The sequence below is a fragment of the Felis catus genome, chromosome B4, assembly GCF_018350175.1.
Source record: "Felis catus isolate Fca126 chromosome B4, F.catus_Fca126_mat1.0, whole genome shotgun sequence".
Taxonomy (NCBI): Eukaryota; Metazoa; Chordata; class Mammalia; order Carnivora; family Felidae; genus Felis; species Felis catus.
In genome coordinates, this window is record NC_058374.1 from 127,674,967 (window position 1) to 127,694,190 (window position 19,224).

The following is a 19,224-nucleotide window of genomic DNA, read 5'->3' on the forward strand; positions in this document are numbered from 1 at the left end:
ACCACTTTCTGGCTATGTAAATCAGAGCAAGTTCCTTGACCTCTCTGAGCCTCTGGTTCCTTATCTGTAAAGGGAGATAGATCTGTTATGAGAACTAAAGAGAATAGCATAGAAGCACTTAGCAGGATATCTGCTACACAGTGGCACTCGGTAGGTGTTAGTGGGTGTTACTTACATTATTTTCACCAAGGGACTGATGTGGCTGGGCTCCACCTGCAGTGCTCTGAATCCAGACTGGAGCAAGCATCAGGACTGGGGCCACCATGGCAGAGCCCACCAACCTTTGGCTGTTATCTAATTGCAGATCAAATCCTGCTACTACCTGCCTTGCTTTGTGACCTCCAAGAACGAGTGCCTCTGGACCGATATGCTCTCCAATTTCGGCTACCCTGGCTACCAGTCCAAACACTATGCCTGCATCCGGCAGAAGGGTGGTTACTGCAGCTGGTACCGAGGATGGGCGCCCCCGGACAAAAGCATCATCAATGCCACAGACCCCTGAGCACCAGACCCCTCCCCACCCTTCCCTCCCTTCCCGCTGAGCTTCCCTCGGACACTAACTCTTCCCAGATGATGACAATGACATTAGTGCCTGTTTTCTTGCAAATTTAGCACTTCGAACACTTAAGGAAAAGTCTATGCTGTCATATGGAGTTTATTTGGAACCATCCTCCTGGCCCCACCCTGCCCCTTCTTTTTGGTTTTGACATCACCCATTTCCACGCGGGAATTTTTGGTGCCATGCCAGAAAGAATGAGGAATGCACACTCCTCTTCTTCGTGATGATATAATCTATTTTTTTAGGAAAACAGAAACCGAAAAACTACCCCATTTGGGCATTGTAACACCTACCCCTCTCTCTTCTCCCCCACCTCACCATCTCCCAGACCCGCTTCCCTCGACCCTTGTCCTCCATCCCAGTACATAAAAGACACAGACAAGGAAGTTGCTGAAAGGTCAACTGTTTCAGGATGAGTCCAGGGCAGCAAGCAGATAGACTCAAGGTACGCAGAAGACCATATACACTGAGGAGATGCTACTGCATTGTCCAACCAGACTATGTCTGTCTGTGTCTGCACGTAAGAGTGAGGGAGGGAAGGAAGAAACTGCAGGAGAGGGTCTGAGAGGGTGCAGCACACTCAATTCCCCCCAGCCCAGTGATGCTGGGGTTGACCAGATGTTTCTGAGTCCGGCAAGCAGCCAGGACAGAATAACAGAACTTTCTTAGTTGATGAAGACTTAAACATCTGCCTGAGGTCAGGAGGCAATTTGCCTGCCTTGTACAAAAGCTCAGGTGAAAGACTGAGATGAATGTCTTTCCTCTCTCTATCTCCCACAAGACTTCCTCCTGGAAAACTCTGGTAGATTTGGCCGGGAGCTTGCCTTTATGTAAATCGGAGGAATACACACATCGTACACTATCCACAGATATAGTCAAGTAGAGCTGGGTAGAGAATACTATTTCCAAAGTAGGGTTTAGCTCACCTAGGGGGATGTGTTTGTATACACATTTGCATATACCCACACGGGGACATAAGCTAATTTTTTACAGGACACAGAATTCTGTTCAATGCTGTTAAATATGCCAGTAGTATAATCTCTTCTATTTTGTTGTCGTTGCTTGTTTGAAGAAAATCATGACATTCCAAGTTGACTTTTTTTTTTTCATTTTAATTAAAATTTGAAATTCTGAACACCCTCGACATCCCTTTAACTGGGGTCATCTGACCTCTGTCCCTCTCCTTTTCTCCTGCTTCATGTTTGGGGCCTTCATTTAACTGCCTTACTGGCTTGGCTCAGATAAGGAATGAGAGTTAGTATGGGTCAGGGGCCTGGGCACAGGAGGGAAAGCTGCCTTGGCTAGACAGCCACTTTCCTGGATTTTGGGACAGCCTGCTCTTCTCCCAGCTCACTGGTGGGCAAACACCATCTCCTGAGGTCCTCACCTCATGGGATTAAAATCGGTGGTCACTAGGGAAGCCTGACTCTGCAATCAGCTGTAGGGTTTTTGTTGTGTTTTTGTTTTTTTTTTTGTTTTTTTTGAAATAAAACTATAATATAAGTTCTCTGATTAAATAAAATTATTTTCAGTTTAAGTGTTGAAAGTGAGATGCCAAGAGTAGGTGATAATGCATATTTCACAGAGTTGGGGGTGGTAGGATGGTGACATTTAACATGATCACTCTGTCTCTTCTTTCAGATTATGGCTATTTTCCTCTTAGTATTTGTATCTTCAGTTCATTCCACTTTAGGAAACAGAGCTGCCAATTGAAACAGGATTTAAAAAAAGAAGCAGACAACACATTGTGATGTCTTGCACACACACAGACACACACACACACAGACACACACACATGCAAATACCCAGGCAAGGTATTTGGCAGAACTCCTGAGTGGGAAGGCAGTGCAGGCATCCAGTTTCCATGGTATTCATTGGATTATCTTGTACCTTTCACCCTATGGTCATGCCATTTGGCAGGTGGGAAACGGGAGGCTTTGCCCTCTCAACGCAGCTGTGTAAGCAAAAGGAGCTGAGGTCAGCGGACCAGTGGTCTTTAAAGGGTAAGCCCAAGTCCTTGGTGTTCTGAGATTTTCTTGATTTCAACCTCCAAGTCTTACAAGATGGAACCCCTGACCCAACCACACAAGTGCCCTCTCACAATTGGACATCAGCATCCCCTCTATGAAGCATTGGCCATTCTTGGTCCTTCATGGGGTCACCTCCACTCACACAAGGAGGGACCTGGGGTGAGGCCTGAGCATGAATCATCTGAAGTTTCCCTGTAGAAATGTTGGTGGAACCACAGTCCCATCTGTCAGGCCCTGTCAAAGAGAATAGCAGGTCCTGGGCAAAGAAGGGTCCTTTGCAAAGCGATGTTGGCAGAGGGCGGTTTTTGAGCTTTCTATAAGCTATAGCTTTGTTTATTTCACCTGTTCACTTACTGTATAATTTAAAGTCATTTATGTAGCTGAGACACTTCCGTATTTCAATCATATCGTGAACGTTTTATTTTGCTAAATCTTGTGTCATGTGTAGGCTTTAATATGTGTACATTGTGTTTAAGAGAAAAAAAAAAATGAAACCCACATGCCGCCATTTTCCTGAATCAAATTCTAAAGTGGAATGGAGGGTAAAATACTTCTACTGTGCAGGCAGCTAGACTGGCGAACTGGAGAAATGAGAAGGAACTACCACTTGACACTAATCCCTCCTCCTCCCTATCAGCATCCCAGTGCTTTCTGGAGTGGGAAGGAGGAGGGAAAACAGCAAGTACATCCATGTCCTTGCTCTGTATCAACTGGCACTGGGCAGTCTGCTGGTCATTCCCATTCTTTTCCCCCCCTTATTTTTGACCACTCAGTTGGGAAGCCATGATTTCTTTTAAAAACCCAGGGCCATGGGAGCTGTGATTCCAAGACCTCTTGGCCTCATCTGGCCATCTCTTCTGCCTCCCTATCCAGAAAGCATTATACCTGGGGCTCTCTCCTCTCAGACCTGTGCTCCATCTGTCTGGGTAGATAATACCAGAGACTCCCATCCTTTACCATCACCCAGCTCCAGACCTACATCATGGCAGTCATGGTACAGCCCATGAATATCATTTTTCATATGATGGTTCTTGAACAGTTAAAGAAACAAATGACTTATTGGAACAGCTCTGTCTCAGAAACACTGTGGCCCCTAGGAGACAAGTACCCTCCCCTGCCCAGCCTTTCATCTTGTGTTTGATGATCATCAATATGGATTACCCCAAGATGGCACCCAAGGGTTTGGCTCCTGGCTACCAAAAGTAAAAATATCACTACAGTAGTTTTACACAAGGAAAACACTTTAAAAATCTGATGATAGAAGCAAAACAAAGTGTGAGAATGTAGGGGAGGTGGATATCAACAGCCTCCAAAAATTAGCATTTGGGAGACATGAGGAGGGAAAGAATTTAAGACCGGTTCGTGCTCTCGGGGGAAGGGCTTCACAGATCCTCCCATGCCCTCACCTTTCCCCTTAGCCAGTCTGCTGTCCTGAGACCCAGAAGTGATGGAGAGAAACCAACCAGAGAAAACCCTGTCTGGAAGGAATGTATTTGTTGCTAAATTTTGTAGCACTGTTTACAGTTTTCCTCCATGTTATTTATGAATTTTATATTCCGTGAATGTATATTGTCTGTAATGTTGCATAATGTTCACTTTTTATAGTGTGTCCTTTATTCTAAACAGTAAAATGGTTTTATTTCTATCACACACCTGTAGTCCCTTGCCTCCTTATATCCTGACTGCCACTGGGGGTAATATAGACAGCAGAGGGCCTTGGAAGCTGGTCCCACCTGTCCTGGCTGCAGGCAAATGAACATTCCCCTCCCTTCATTCACTTCTAGGGCTTGAGCCCACCCTGCCCCAGACCTTTCCCAAGGTAGGAGCAGGCATTCTAGATTTCCCCTCAACTGCTAATCCAGCACTGACCTTGCTCCCTGTTTCTATGGCCAGGGTTCTCCATAGCTCTACAGAATCTGGATTCCTATCGAATTAACTATTAGTAGTTCAAATATTCCCAGACTGGAGCCCTGACTTGGCTTTCCGTTTTCATCTAAGAATCTCACACCATGAAACTGAGAGGGGAAGGTTGCAAACATCAGTGCCTGATGCCAAACACCTGCCTGAAATTCCAAGTATGGCTTGGCCTAGTTGGAAATGCTAGGAACTCAAGACGTCCCACTATAGCCATGAGCCCCTCCTGGAGCTTACAGCTGGACCTGTCATCCTCAATGAGTTGGGTTGGCTGCAGACCCCTCACCCAACTTTCATCCCATTGTTGACAATGTTCCAGGTATAGCTTTTGCCCCTATTTCAAGCTAATCTACTTTGATCACCTATCATATATCAGGCACAGCACTCTACACACATGATTGCATTAAATTTCCACAACCCAATGAGGTTGTCCCACTATCATCCATAGTTTTTAGCTGAGGAAGCCAAGACTCAGGTTAACTCATTGCTCAAGACCTAGTATGCTGGCAGACTAGGATTTAAATTCATTCTGGTTTGATGATAACCCCTGAATTTTCTCTATAGTGTTCATACTTTGTTGGAATATGCCAGGTTCCACTTACCTTTCTTTTTTTTTAAATTTTATTAATTTATTTTGAAAGAGAGAGAGAGGGGGGCAGAGAGAGAAGGAGAGAGAGAATCCCAAGCAGGCCCCACACTGTCAGCATGAGCCTAACTCAGGGCTTGGACCCACAAACTGCAAGATGATGACCTGAGCCAAAGTTGAACACTTAACTGACTGAGCCACCCAGGCGTCCCTCCACTTACCCTTCTTATTCCAACCAGCATATCTTGGATTCTATGACTCTCATTGGATCAGATATAAGGGAAAGATAATCAATGGAAAAACCTCTCTGCCTGTTTAGACTGCCCCCACCTGGGGCCTGCAGTCCTACCACTCGTGTGGTAGAATTTCCAGGTCAGCAGCCTGAGCGTGGGATTCTACGAAAAGGCCAGTCCCCAGCTGGGACATTTGGATACCTTTTTAACTGCACTGTTGCCCAAGATTCACATTCCTTACATGGCAAGCATGGGGACATGGCCCCGCATTCCTTTGACCAGTTTAAGAAGACCACCAAACACACAAGCAGATATATCACAGGCTATTTCCAGCTGCCCAGAACTCTTCCCACCCAACTTCTTTTGGTTGTGGGATAAAGAGCTCTCCACCTTTTCAGGAAGATGTCACCCCTCTCACCCAGCTGTCCTATGAATGGGCTCGACCATGTGCTCCAAGCTAAGCTCCAACCACTTCCCAGAGACAACCTCAGGTACATCCATAAGTCAGAAAGCAAAGGGAACACACAAGGAAAGTGCCCTTCGATAATCAATGCAAACAAAATACAACAGCTTTTATCAAAATAAAAGTTGGAACCAGGTTCTGCCCAGGGCTCAAGGGAAACAACATCCAACCTTTGAAACATCTTTTATCTTTATTATCAGCGTTTGGCTCCAAAATGCCAGCTCAAGTTGTCCCCGAATTTGCTGAAATTGCCAATATCCCAAGGGATGCCATCCACCTTTGTCATTTGTCCTGCTACCTAAAATTTCACCTGAAGACTTTATTCTTTCCTTAAGAAAGCCAGGTATTCTCACAGGACATCACAACTCTTCCTTAGAGCCCAGGAAATCAGAGAGTGGCCCTCAGCCCACTCTTCATCCAACGGGACTGAAAACATGGACATCTGTTTTCATTCCATATCATTAAGATAATCAGAGTCAAAAAGGGCACTCACCATTGGCTTATGGTTGGGGAAAAACGTTTGCTCCACAAGTGGGAACTTCTCAGGACCCAGAGAATGGAAGATCTTAATGAGTTGAGAGAACTAGGAGAGAAGAGGAAAGAACATTGGTCAATCTTTGTTATCCAGTATGGTGGAACTTCCCACTTGATCCCAGACCTCCAGTATCAGACTATTCTGAGCTGAGTGGCAGTAGCTGTTCCCTGTTTGCAGGATGAAGACCAGATTCCTTGGCTGGAATCTCATCCTCTCGATTATCTGGTTGCATAAGCCCTTCATTCCTGCCAGGCCGCTGAGTTCAGCTCGCTTACATTTGACGAGCATTTACTACCCCCTCAACATTTCACACAAGCACCACGTGCTGACACTCATGCCATGTCTCCAGCCTGCAAAGTCTTTCTTTCTAGAGAGGTAGTACTACCTAACAGTTTAGGGTGTAGACTCTGGATTCAAATTCTCCACCACTTAACTAGCCCCATAAGCCTGGAAAGTTGTTCCAGGCTTCTGAGCTTCAGTTTCCTTATTTGTAAGTGGAGAAAGCAAGAGATCCAATATTGTAAGGATTAAATATGCAACGTATTAAACGCTGTGTCTGGTCCCTAGGGGCACTTGAATGTTAGATATTATTATTTATCATAAATACAGCTGACAACATGGGTTTGAACTTGGACAACATGGGTTTGAACTGTGCAGGTCTACTTACATGCAAATTTTTTTTTTTTTTTTGGATACAGTACAGTACTGTAAATGTATTTCCTCTTCCTTATGATTTTCTTAATAACACTTTCTTTTCCCTCACCTACTTTATTGTAAGAATACAACATATAATACATATAATATATGAAGTATATGTTAATTGACCATGTATATTATTGGTAAAGCTTCCAGTCAACAGTAGGCTATCAGTAGTTAAGTTTGGGGAGGGGAGTCAAAAGTTATACATATTTTCAGAGTTGGCATTCCAACTCCTGCATTGTTCTAGGGTCATCTCTGATTTCTCTGTTTTTACAACCACGCTCTTCTCCAGCAGCTCGAGCAGCATCCCTTCCACACCTGGCTCCTTTTGCTTTAGCACTTTCTGGTTTCACCGTAGAGGTTGCTAACATCTCCAGAGCTGGGTGGTAAGCTTCTGAAAGGCAGGCCTTGAGCTTAAATTTTTCTCCATCAGCCCACACCACCCAGCACCCTTGGGAGCTCATTTTATTCTTGGCACTGTGCTTTGATATTGGGATAACAAGCTAAGCATGGAAGACCAGGCCTTGAGGGGAGACAACGTGGGCAGATGGCTGAGATAACAATGCCTTGCTGGAGGAAAGCAAGGGGATTGAGAAGCCTAGAAGAGGAACAGAGAAGGGGTCAGGATGACTCCCTGGAGCAGATGACACAGAGAAGATGGAAGGGCACTTCAGGTAGGCACTGGAGACCCTCAGTGGCTGTCATAGCTGTGGCCCCGGATCCAGGGGACAGTGAGAGAGGAGGACGAAGGGTGATCCATGACAGATCCCTGGGAGCCTTGGAATTTATCCAGAAAGCAAAAGGGAACTCTTGGTGGACATAAGTGGGAAGGGCATGGAAAATTCTGATCAGGATTAAGAATGCTACAACTTGTGGCCTATGGTGGGTGTCCAATGGCTAGAAGGCATGCCAAGTCTTGTACCAGACTTGACTTGGGAGTAAGTCAACACTAATGGCTCAGAGAGAATGGGTAACTTAAGAACCTTCTACAACTAGACTTGGTCTGCAAACTCCTGGGGTATAGTCTGCAGGTGTGATGCAACATGGAGTCCAGTTAGAGGGTTTGAGGGATCTCAGAAATATGGGAAATGATGGAGGATCTCTCAGTTTACAGATAAGGATGCTGAAGTCTAGAGAGAATATGTAACTCTATGATCAAGCACACGAATTTTGGAGATGTCCAGCTCCAGTTTCCTTATCTCTACAATAGAGACATTAGCAAAATCTACTCATCAGGGTGGTTCTAAAGATCAAATATAATATGTATGTTAAGAGTTCAGCATAGCACACAGTGCTACTGAATGGTAGCTGCTACCATCACAATGTCTATGTGGAAAAACAAGGTGGGGGGTGTGGGCTAATGCTATCTAGGTCCCTTTCCAGAATCTGGGATGCCATAGGCCAAAAATCTCAGGGTAGAATAAAGAGACCAGAGCCATGATAGCAGTGGTTAAAAACTATCTATATCTACTAAATTAATGTATATATCCATTCAATAAATACTGAGCGCCAACTCTGCAGAGACCTTGATGGCATTCACTATTTACTGAATGAATATAATAATTGTCACCATGTATTGAGTGTGTACTTTGTGGCAGCCACTTGTATTAACTCACAACCTTACCAGGATGACCCTATTATTATCATCATTTTACAAATATGGAAAATAAACTCAGAGAGATTAAATAAGTTGTTCAAGATGATACAGCTCATAAATTGAGGCTCCTGGAACTAAGGCAATCCGGCTCCAGAGCCCATGTTCTCGACCACTGCCCTCCCACCAGGAGGCCAAGCAGAGGGAAATAAAGCAAGAGACAAGATGGCTTAGAGCTTCACAGAGCACACTACAGTACGTACCCCCAGCCTCCACATTTCCTATCTCCCTACCCTGCTTTATTTTCCCTTTTGAAAATTTTTCAAATTTTCAAAATTTCAAAAATTTTCCCTTATGAACCACTTCTATGACATATTACATATTGGGCATATTTATTAATAGACTGCATGTGCCCCTGGTCACTAGAATATAAGATCCATGGGGCAGGGATTTGGGTCTGATCTGCCCACTGCCATGTTCCTAGGACTTAGAACAGTGCCTGGAACATAGTAGGCATTGAATAAATATTTGTTGCATGAATGAATTACTTTGGTAGGGAAAACAGATAATACACAAAAGAATGGATAAATATATCATCCTAGATGGAGATAAGTATTGGGGGGAAATAAAGCAGGGTAAGGGAATTGAGAGTATTTGGGGGAGTGGTATCCTCAGAGAAGCCTCTTTTACAGGTAACATTTGAATGAAGACTAATAAATCAAGGGACAAATGAAATTAATGAATACAAAGCAGGGAAAATCAGTCTTGGGGGTTGAAGAGACATGGCTTCAAGTTCTGGTTTCACCCCTCCCAGGCTACATGACCCTGGGTGAGTTCCTTAGCTGCTCAGAAACTGAGATTCTTTTTCTGTAAAATGAAGTAATGTCCACTTCACGTGGTAGCCATAGTTTGAGCACCAGGCAGCACGATTTTCAGATTAATACACAGTAAGTGCTCAACAATGGCTACTGTTAATAAAAGTGATATGATTTAATATAAGTAAGAACAGTAAGGTACCTTAATGTTACCACTAATGTTATTTATAAGATAACACTGTATCGTACCATGTTGTTATATCGTATTCCTTAGGCAACAATTACAAGAAGAGGCCTGCTTATTGAGTTGCTTAAAAAAGACTCATTACTGAGGCCTCCGTGCTGAAGGATGGGACGGGCCCGTTTCAGGGTTGGGACGCCACCCACTGCCGCCCACCTCACTCCAGGTCAGCCTGGCCCATCACCTACCACCCAGGGCTTGCTGCAGAAGTTGTAGACGGAGTAGAGGGAGTTGACAGCAGGCAGCCCTCCGTACTGGAGGCCGATGACCAGGCTTCGGTAGTCTTCGCCCAGCGCCATGCTGTAGGCATGCTGGCGGACCAGGATGAAGTCTGGCTTGAAGGATCTGCAAAGAGAGGGGCTGGCAGTAGTGTCACCACATTGGGTATTGACGGAAGGCCAGGGCATCGGGCCACAGCCTGCTGGGGATAGCACTGACCTGGCCTGGTTGCTGCCAGCAGGGAGCTCTCAGGTCAGAATGGGGAGGGGGTGGGGGAGTGTGGAGGGGGACAGATGGATGCAAACACACAGCAGCTACAGAATCAAAGGGCTGAAAACAACTCACATTTTATCCATTTTCTTTTTTAGGTGGTTTTCTAGATTTTCTACATTGAACAAACGTTCATTTACAATCAGAGGAAAATGGATCAAATAACTCAGTGAATACACTGCCGTTTTTACTAGGCAGCACGTATTGCCTCACTGAATCCTCATAGCTTCCCAAGGACACGGGCATTGCTGCCAGCAACTGCATTTTACAGATGAGCACCGATAAAGGGAATTTTCACCTTTACGTTTGTGTGTTCCAGGCTCCCAGGGAAGCTATACTTTAACATTTACCAAGGTCAAAATGACTCAGCAAAACCTCAACGCATGGGATCTGTTTCTGCCCTGAGTGCACGTTGTGTATATCTGCTTTGTTAAAGAAAATAACCAAAAAAAAGGAGCATTCTAAACACAAAAGATATGAAAAAGTAAGAAAATTCCCTGGTTTCTGTAAGATTAAAGTCATACAGCCCTGCAATTATTAGAAACTTAAGATAAAGCCTGCAACTTTCTGAAATGTTCTTTGTCTAATAATTTGTAAATTTTATGTAAAAAAAATGCATATAGCTCTCCATCAAATGTTTCCTTACTGGAGCACTCTCCTGTTTCTAAAAACCGTGTGTCCCTGGCAGCTGTCGTAACTGGGGCTCGAACAAAACTCTCTCTTTCTCTCTCTCTCTCTCTTTTTTTTTAAAAGAAACTTCCAAAACGTTTGTTCATTTTATGTGCATAGCACCAAGGCTCACAAAGATTAAGTCACTTGCTCAAAAAGACATACTGCAGGTACATAGCAGGGTCAGATACGTGTAACCTCATGGCCCTAGTTCTCAACTACCATGCAGCATGGTATGTATATATATATATACCTATATATACGTAATATGTATATATTTATATGTACCCTGTATATTTCAAACATGTCCCTTTCAAGTAGCAACCTCTGGAAAGCAGCAAGAGTATTAATATGATGGCCAAGAACATGCCAGGCTCTTTGCTGGGCCCCTTTGGAGACGTGATCCTGATTAGCACTTACAAGCAGATCTGGGTAAGGTTGGGACTATTTCTCCACTTTATAGATGGGAACACACAGCTCAGAGAAGTCATAAACTTCCCCAAGTCACAAAGCTGGGAAGCAGGGGAGCCACGTGTGAACTCAGGTGATCTCGCTCCAAGTCCATATAATCTTCTTCCCTCCATCACATGGCTCCAGGTGGATTCACACACTGTTTTGCTCACACTGCCAAGGTTCCATCTATCTCTAGATTCCTCACTTCTAGCTCACATGAGATCATCAGCTTCCCAATGGGTGGGTGGTTTACACTCAAAATGGTATGATCTGTTTGTCTCACCCAGAGTTAAGACACTTAGCTTCAAATAAACTGTTTCTCTTTAAAATAATTCAAATGTAAGTTAAAATAACTGTCAAATGGGAAGGACTTGTCCCAGTGGAGACAGAAGGAAAGAATGTGCAGCAGGTGCAGACATTTCCCAAATTGTTCTGAGCTTGGGTCTCGTTGTACACCCCAGGGCCTGGCACCATGGAGCATACATGGGGTGTAGTAAGTATGTGTTGGAGGAATCAATGATGTACATGAATATTACTTCCTCGTCCCTAAAGGAAATGGCAAGGGTCTCGCCCATGAAGTTGTAACTCATCCCAGAGGAGACATGTGGATGCTGACATCTTGGGTATGGCTGACACTGGGCTCATGGAAATGGTCAATCACATCACTCTGTAGTTGGGTTAGAGGCTTGGAATTATTACGCCTATATCCTTATTGCATTCTTAGAGCTGAACCAGTCCAACTAATGGATTTTACAGATGGGGAAACTGAGGCCCATAGCAAGGCAGTGATGTGTCCCAGGACACCAGGCAAAACCATGCCAGAGCAGGAGGTTGCACCCAGGTCCCTCCTCTGGCTTTCCTGCTCTTTGTGCTCCACTTCATTGGCTCTTACAGCAACAGAGGGAAGGAAAGAAGGGGCGAGTGGCGGGTCTCTAACAGGGATCTGATGACAATACAGAGCACTGACAAAATATAGCCATGTTCTGCTTTCATTTGATTGTAAAAGTAACACATGTTCATTGTGTGAAACAAACAAAAAAAACCCCTTCAAAACACAAAAATGTCAACAGAATTACTTGTAATTCTCAACTCAGAGAAAATCCCTAATAACCTTGTATGTACTTCCTTATAGGTACATTACAATCCAATGATCTATTTTTAATGTATATAATATGCATTCATACTCATAATTGACTTCATGCTATTAATTATTACTTTCCTATTTTCCACATATTATAGTGTAGGCATTTCTCCTACTAACAAAACATCTTCAAAAATATCCTTTCTAATGGCCACCTAACCGTCTACTGAATGGATATACCATAATTAAGTCAAGTTATCATCCACTATTATCAAGTAGGCTACTTCTAATACTTCACACACGTATATCTTTGCACACAAATCAATGCCTTCCTTTTTAGCGATTTCCTTAAGATAGATTTTAAGAAGTGGGATTACGGGCTCAAAGGGTATGAATTATTTTTTTTAAGTACCCAAACGTACCCATATCTTTTAAAGGTGTATACCACCTATTGTATATGACAGTGTCTGTATCACGGCAGCCCCACCAGCACAGCAGTTTTTTTTAAATACATTAAAAAAAATACATGTTTTAAATTTGATAAGCAACTTTCCCCAAGATACTCTGTATCCCCACAGCTGTCTTACCTTGCATATCTCTGACTTAGGTGAGTTTGAGTACTTCCATTAACCATTTGCATTTTCTTTTCTGTAAAATTCTGCCCACATCTCTTTACTGACGTGATTTCTGTGTATAGGATGCTGCCCTTTATCACACTGTCCTGTGTGACAAAATTTTTACTAGCTGTTTGCTTGCCTTTTTTTTTTAATGGCTGTGCACCTTCAAAAAACCATATAAATTCATTTTCTATTTCCTCTTAGTCAAAACTATGAGTCTCTCCATTTTTTACTTCTCTGCTTTGATGATCAGAGGGTCTTCTAGGGCCCTGGTTCTCACAATGAGACACGTCTTACACCCAGCAGTGTGACTTTCCCCAGAGAAAACAGTGGCAGCAAACTTGGTGTCTTACTAGGGGTAACTCCACTCTGCCCAGGAGGAAATAATTAAAGGTCTCATGCTGGCTAGCCTGCCAGTTTTTCACTGTTTGTAGAGAACTCATAAGAGAGACATAGCCTGGTGGGGCGGAGCTGGGGTTGGGAAGCAGATCTGGCTCTCTAGAAAAAGAGGGTGCCCTTCCAAGATCATCTTCCAGGAGGAGTATCTGAGGGCCTATCTTGGGAGGCTCCAATTCCAGTCCCAGATATTATGATGCACTTTCTCTCGAGGACTTCTAGAACTCACCTCTAAATTGGAATCTTTCTGCTTCTTTGAAATAAAAGTAGTGGTCACTTCCTCTTTGTCTTTAAGGATTTGGAAACCTACCTCAAGATGTACTCAAAGTGCTCTTTCAAAATTATACAGCCGTTCCTTGCTGAAAGCCCTCTGAAGGCTCCCTCTATCTGACAACAGATCCTAGGCTCTTTACCATGGCAACAAGGCCCCTGCCCACCTCTCCATCCTCACTTTCTACCTTTCTCTCTCCCTCACCTCCCCTGAGCCACACTGACACCTTCTCTTCCTCTAACTCTCTCCCTGTATGCTCCTCTCCAAGTGGTGCCCAGGGGGCTCGATCTCCTCACTTACTCATCAGCTTGGATGCATTTCCTCAAAGACACCTGTCCTGCTCACTCTATTGAAGTTTGCCCCAAACCCCATATTGCCCTATTTTCCTTTCTATACAGCTCTTGTGGCAATTTTATTTCTCCTGTTTTATCTGTTTAGTCTTTTATTGCTGTCTCTTCCCTCTAAAGATGACAGCTCAATGAGAACAGAGGACGTGCTTGTCTTGAACAAAATAGACCATACCAATGTTTTTAAATGAATGACTGAATTAATGAACGTATGTATAAATGAGTGAACAAATGAATGAGAATGAGGTGAACTGACCACTGGAAAAGGGCGGGACCTCTTTATTTGTGGTCCTAGTGAAGAGAACTGGGACTGACAGCCAGAATTTCCAGGAGATAGCATGTGGCCCCTAACAACTAGGGACTGCCTTACAAGGTAACATGTTCTATACTTCTGGAGATATGTTAGCATCATCAAGAAAGTTTTAACCCCAGGGAATTCAAGATGGACCCCATGACCTCTTAACCTTCTCAAGTATAATATGTGGAAAAACAAACACTTAATATGAGTGATGTATCTGGGCAAACCAGGCACATGATATGGTTTGAATACTGCCAATCATTGCTACATAGAATGCACAGGGTCCTTCCTGACAGCTTGTGGTATGAGGGATTTGCAAGGAATGCAGAGAAATTAGTGACTTGAGTCAGGCGACCTGTGGCATGAAGTTCTGCCCTCCATACCTAGCACCTCAGCCTCTCTATCCAGTCAAGGAATGGCCATGCCCTGATGTCACCCCAACATCCAAGAATGTGGCCACCAGCAGTTCTCAGGCCCTGACAGTGGGCTGAAGTCCTGGTAGAGGCCAGAGACCCTGAGATGACAGGGACATGATCCCTGCTTTCAAGAAACCCACAGTCCAAGAGGAGTTGAGTGCAATTCTAAAGGACTAGGACTCACGAAATGCACGAATGAGTAAGTGAAATAATAGAGGCATGTACAAGGTATGAAGGTGGACCAAAGGTGTATTCAACTCTGTCTGGGGGTGGGTGTGGATAAGTGTGTACCAGGAGTCTTGGGTCCTAACAGGAAAGTAGGGGTTTGCCATGTGGGCAGGGGTTTGCAGGTATTCCAGGTAGAGGGAACGGCACCTGTAACCATCTTTTTCTTCTGAGTTATATGAACCATTAAGTTCCCTTTGATGCCTACACTGGCTTGACTTGGGTCTGTTGCCTGCCATCACTCTTGCTCTGACTAATATTGGGAGGAAGTGGCAAAGTTTGCAATTGGTTACATGGCTGGAATATAAGGTCTGAGGAGGTGGTGGCAAGAGATGAGGCTGGGTAAAAAGCCTCAATGGCTCTCATGAGCCCCTTCCTGCCCCCTTGTCTCCACGGTCCCACTGGGTCCAAGCCCTGCATCTTTCATGCCTGGGCAAGGCGGCCTCCTTCAATACCATACAAATCAGCACATCCCAGCTGGAGCCTATGCCTGGGTTTTCTCATTATTTCAGCTTTAGACTTAATATGAGCCTGTATCACTTGGGTCCCTGGTTCCAGAGCTTTCTCACAAGTGGTTGTCAGTATTGGAGAGGAAAACCAAGGACAACATATAATTAAATGGTAGAGACGGGACAGGTGATGCACTGCTGGGAGATTACTGGGTGCTTCAGGCAATGTCAGGAGGCAGGGGGCAAAGCCTGAGTGACTTTTAACCATCAAAGAAGTGTAATGATTTCCTCGAATATGCAGAAATTGTGGTGGCAAGAACAGATCTTGGCTAGGCTGTGCCTGAGACCTAAGTTAATAAGCAGAAGCCTCATTAATCTCAGCCACTTGACTGCAATTTTGTAACGGTCCCTCATTCCCCGAGGGTCAGGATGACAAAGGGTGATGATGATGCTGATTTCGGCCATGCTGACCCATCACGCCCAGATCTGACCTCAACTGTGCCTGGGAAGGCTCTAGACTTTCTGACATAGGTGTTCACCAGCAGAGAGAGGCTTCAGGTTCCCTCTGAAGTGTCTCCACACTCCTTAATCCTTCTCTATCTGAAAACTCAACCTTGGGTACCAAATCTGGAGAAGTGAGACCAACAGAACTGATAAAAACAAGCAGAAACAGGTGTCCAGAGAAAAAGGACAGGGGGAGTTCAAAACACTGAAATGGTCTCCATACCCCTGAGTGTCTATGGACCACCGTGTTGTGACAAGGATAGAACAGAGAGGATGTGCACACTTTGCAGACGGAGAGCCATATGGAAGGACTTTGGGAGTTAGGGATGCTTCCCACCAGCCTGAGGACTGCAAGAAATTAGTCCAGGCTGAAAAGAAATTAGGTGGCAGCCAACCAACAGTCTGGCAAGGAGAGGACAACAGGATGCTGCAGCGAGGCTGTGGGGCCCGCACGGCAGCTGCCAGCGGCGCAGCATAACGATGGTGGGGAAGGGGTCCAGTGGGGCTTTTGGACGGCCGGGCTCTCTGATGAATCCTGTGGCCCCCTTTGTGAACCATTAGGAGGTTAATAAAACACAGACGTGAGTTGCTGGAGGAAGTGGGCTTCCTCGTCTCCCTTCTCAGACTCAGAATCTCCATCTCTCTGTCCTGCCCTCTCATTTCATTTCAGAGAAGGAGTCCTTGCTGCTCTCTCCTTGCTCCACCCTCCTCTTCCGTCACTCTGGGGAACCCCACATGTTATGCGTTAAACTGTGTCCCCCCGAAAGGTACACTGAAGTCTTAATCCCTGTTACTGGTGAACGTGACCTTATTTGGAAATAGGTTTTTGCAGATTTAATCAAGCTAAGATGAGGTCATGCTGGAGTAGACTGGGCCCTCATCCAATGACTGGTGTCTTTAGAAGAAGAGGGAAATTTGGATACAGACACACAGAGAGGAAGAGTAGAATGCCATGTGATGAAGGAATCAAAGACTGGAACGACAGGTCTACACTCCAAGGAGTACCAAGAATTGGTGGTAACCACGAGAAGCTGGGAAGAGGCCAGGAAGGACCCTCCCTACATCCTTGAGAAGGGAACATGGTGCTGCTGACACCTTGATCACACACTTCCAGCCTCCATCACCATATTGAGGATTCATTTCTCCTGCTGAAGTCACCCAGCCTACGGTGCTTAGCCACAGCAGCCTCAGGAAATGGGTACACTGCCCATGGCCAGTATTTCCTCCTCCTTGCCACTTTCAGAACTTCCTGGCCTCCTTTGCCCTTGGGTGTGCTTATCCCCTGCTGCCTCCCCACTTCCCAAGACAATAACCCCAACCCCAACCCAACAATAAGAAACTACCACTTAAAAATTTTTTTAAATGTTTATCATTTTTTGAGGGGGGGGAGGGGCGGAGAGAGAGAGGGAGACACAGATTCCAAAGCAGGCTCCAGGCTCTGAGCTGTCAGCACACAGCACAATGAGGGGCTTGAACTCATGAACTGTGAGATCATGACCTGAGCCTAAGTCAGACGCTTAACTGACTGAGCCACCCAGGTGTCCATTATTATTTTTTAAAATAATTTATTGCCACATTAAGTAACACACAGTGTATACACTGTAGTCTTGGCTTAGGGAGTAGATTCCCGGGATTCATCATTTACATACAACAACCCAGTGCTCATCCCAACAAGTGCCCTCCTCAATGCCCATCACCCATTTTCCCTTCTCCCCCAACCCCCCCACCCCACTATCAACCTTTAGTTTGTTCTCTGTATTTGAGTCTCTCATGGTTTGCCTCCCTCTCTGTTTGTAACTTATTTTTCCTTCCCTTCCCCTATGGTCTTGTTAAGTTTCTCAAATCCCACATATGAGTGAAAACATATGATATCTGTCTTTTTCTGACTGGCTTATTCATAATACCCTCCAGTTCCATCCACGTTGTTGCAAATGGCAAGATTTTATTACAGGAGTGTTGATTCATAGGGTCACATGGACCCCAATGTTTATAGCAGCGCTATCAACAATAGCCAAATTATGTAAAGAGTCTAAATGTCCATCAACTGATGAATGGATAAAGAAGATGTGGTATATATATATATATATATATATATATATGTATATATATATATATATATATATATATATATATATATATATATACATATATACACACACACACACACACAATGAAATACCACTCAGCAACAAAAAAGAAACTTCCACTTTAAGGCTAAAGGTGGACTGACAAGTAATGTTCGTATTTACATAAAAGAATGAACAAATCAACACATCAATAAATGCATGGAGATTTGCTTGGAAGGATGTTTATCAAAATGTTACCCTGGTTATCTCTGAAGAGTGGGATGGAAAACAGGGGTTATCATATTCTTCTTCAGACTTTTTGGTACTCCTGGCATTAAAAAAGACAAAAGGCACAGAGTATTTTTACAACCAGGAAAAAACAATGAGGCTATCTTCATCTTGGAAAAAATGATAAATATAACAATGATGTAACATCATGGAAAATGCTTATAGGACAATTTCATGTGACATAAAACAACAGAAAAGGGAATCTGTGTTATGACCATCATAACACAGTAATAATTATGGTCCTGGAAGAGGAGATGGAAAATTACTAATTTGATAAGGTGGTGAGGCTGGAGGTGATTTCTTTTGTTTTGAAATTTTCCACTTTTGTTATACAGTTGACCCTTGAACAACATGGGTTTGAACTGCTCAGGTCTACTTATAAACAGGTTTTTTTTTCAGTAACTACAGTACAGCACTGTAAATGTATCTTCTCTTCTTTTCCTAATAACATTTTCTTTTCTCTAGCTTACTGTGTTGTAAGAATACAACATAGAATACATATAACATACATAATAGGTGTTAATTGACTGTTTATATTATTTTGGTAAGGCTTCCAGTCAACAGAAGGCTATTGGTACTTAAGTTTGGGGGAGTCAACCATTATATACAGATTTTGGACTGTGCAGGGATCAGCACCTGTAACACCCTCTATGTTCAGGAGTTGACTATAAAACGGTTTGGGCATTAATCAAAACTTTAGGTTGGCATCAACAAATAAATGGATGTGAACCACACTGGCCTGGCAGTCATAATTAGCCCCTTCTTCCTTCCATTGCTACAACTGCTAGACAGGGAAGTCTATACCTGCTAGCCCCAATTCCCATATACCATCTCCAAAACCCTCTGCATCTGGCCCAGCCTCTTTCCACCTCGTGAAACTGCACTGAGGTCACTCCAAAATGCCAAAGTGAGATGAAGCTGCTATGCCCTCCCTTTTCCTGATTTCTAATAATCGCTAATGTACTATGAGTCTCTATTCCAAGCAC

At 44.1% G+C, this 19,224-nt stretch overlaps 2 protein-coding genes across 3 annotated transcripts in view; one reads left to right on the top strand and one right to left on the bottom strand.

Moving 5' to 3' along the window:
- Nucleotides 1-4,239, top strand: part of TIMP3 (TIMP metallopeptidase inhibitor 3) — a 59,712-nt gene extending 55,473 nt beyond the window's left edge. The window contains exon 5 of the mRNA XM_003989216.6: nucleotides 305-4,239. Coding sequence (XP_003989265.1) covers nucleotides 305-502 — 198 coding nt within the window. The 3' untranslated portion in view covers nucleotides 503-4,239. The remainder of the gene's footprint in view (nucleotides 1-304) is intronic.
- SYN3 (synapsin III) overlaps nucleotides 1-19,224 on the bottom strand; it is a 465,836-nt gene that overhangs the window by 301,391 nt on the left and 145,221 nt on the right. For both annotated transcript variants that reach the window (XM_023257413.2, XM_019835455.2), the window contains exons 5-6: nucleotides 9,858-10,014; nucleotides 6,279-6,368 (exon numbers count right to left, since the gene is read on the bottom strand). In XM_023257413.2, the coding sequence (XP_023113181.2) occupies nucleotides 6,279-6,368; nucleotides 9,858-10,014 (247 nt within the window). The remainder of the gene's footprint in view (nucleotides 1-6,278; nucleotides 6,369-9,857; nucleotides 10,015-19,224) is intronic.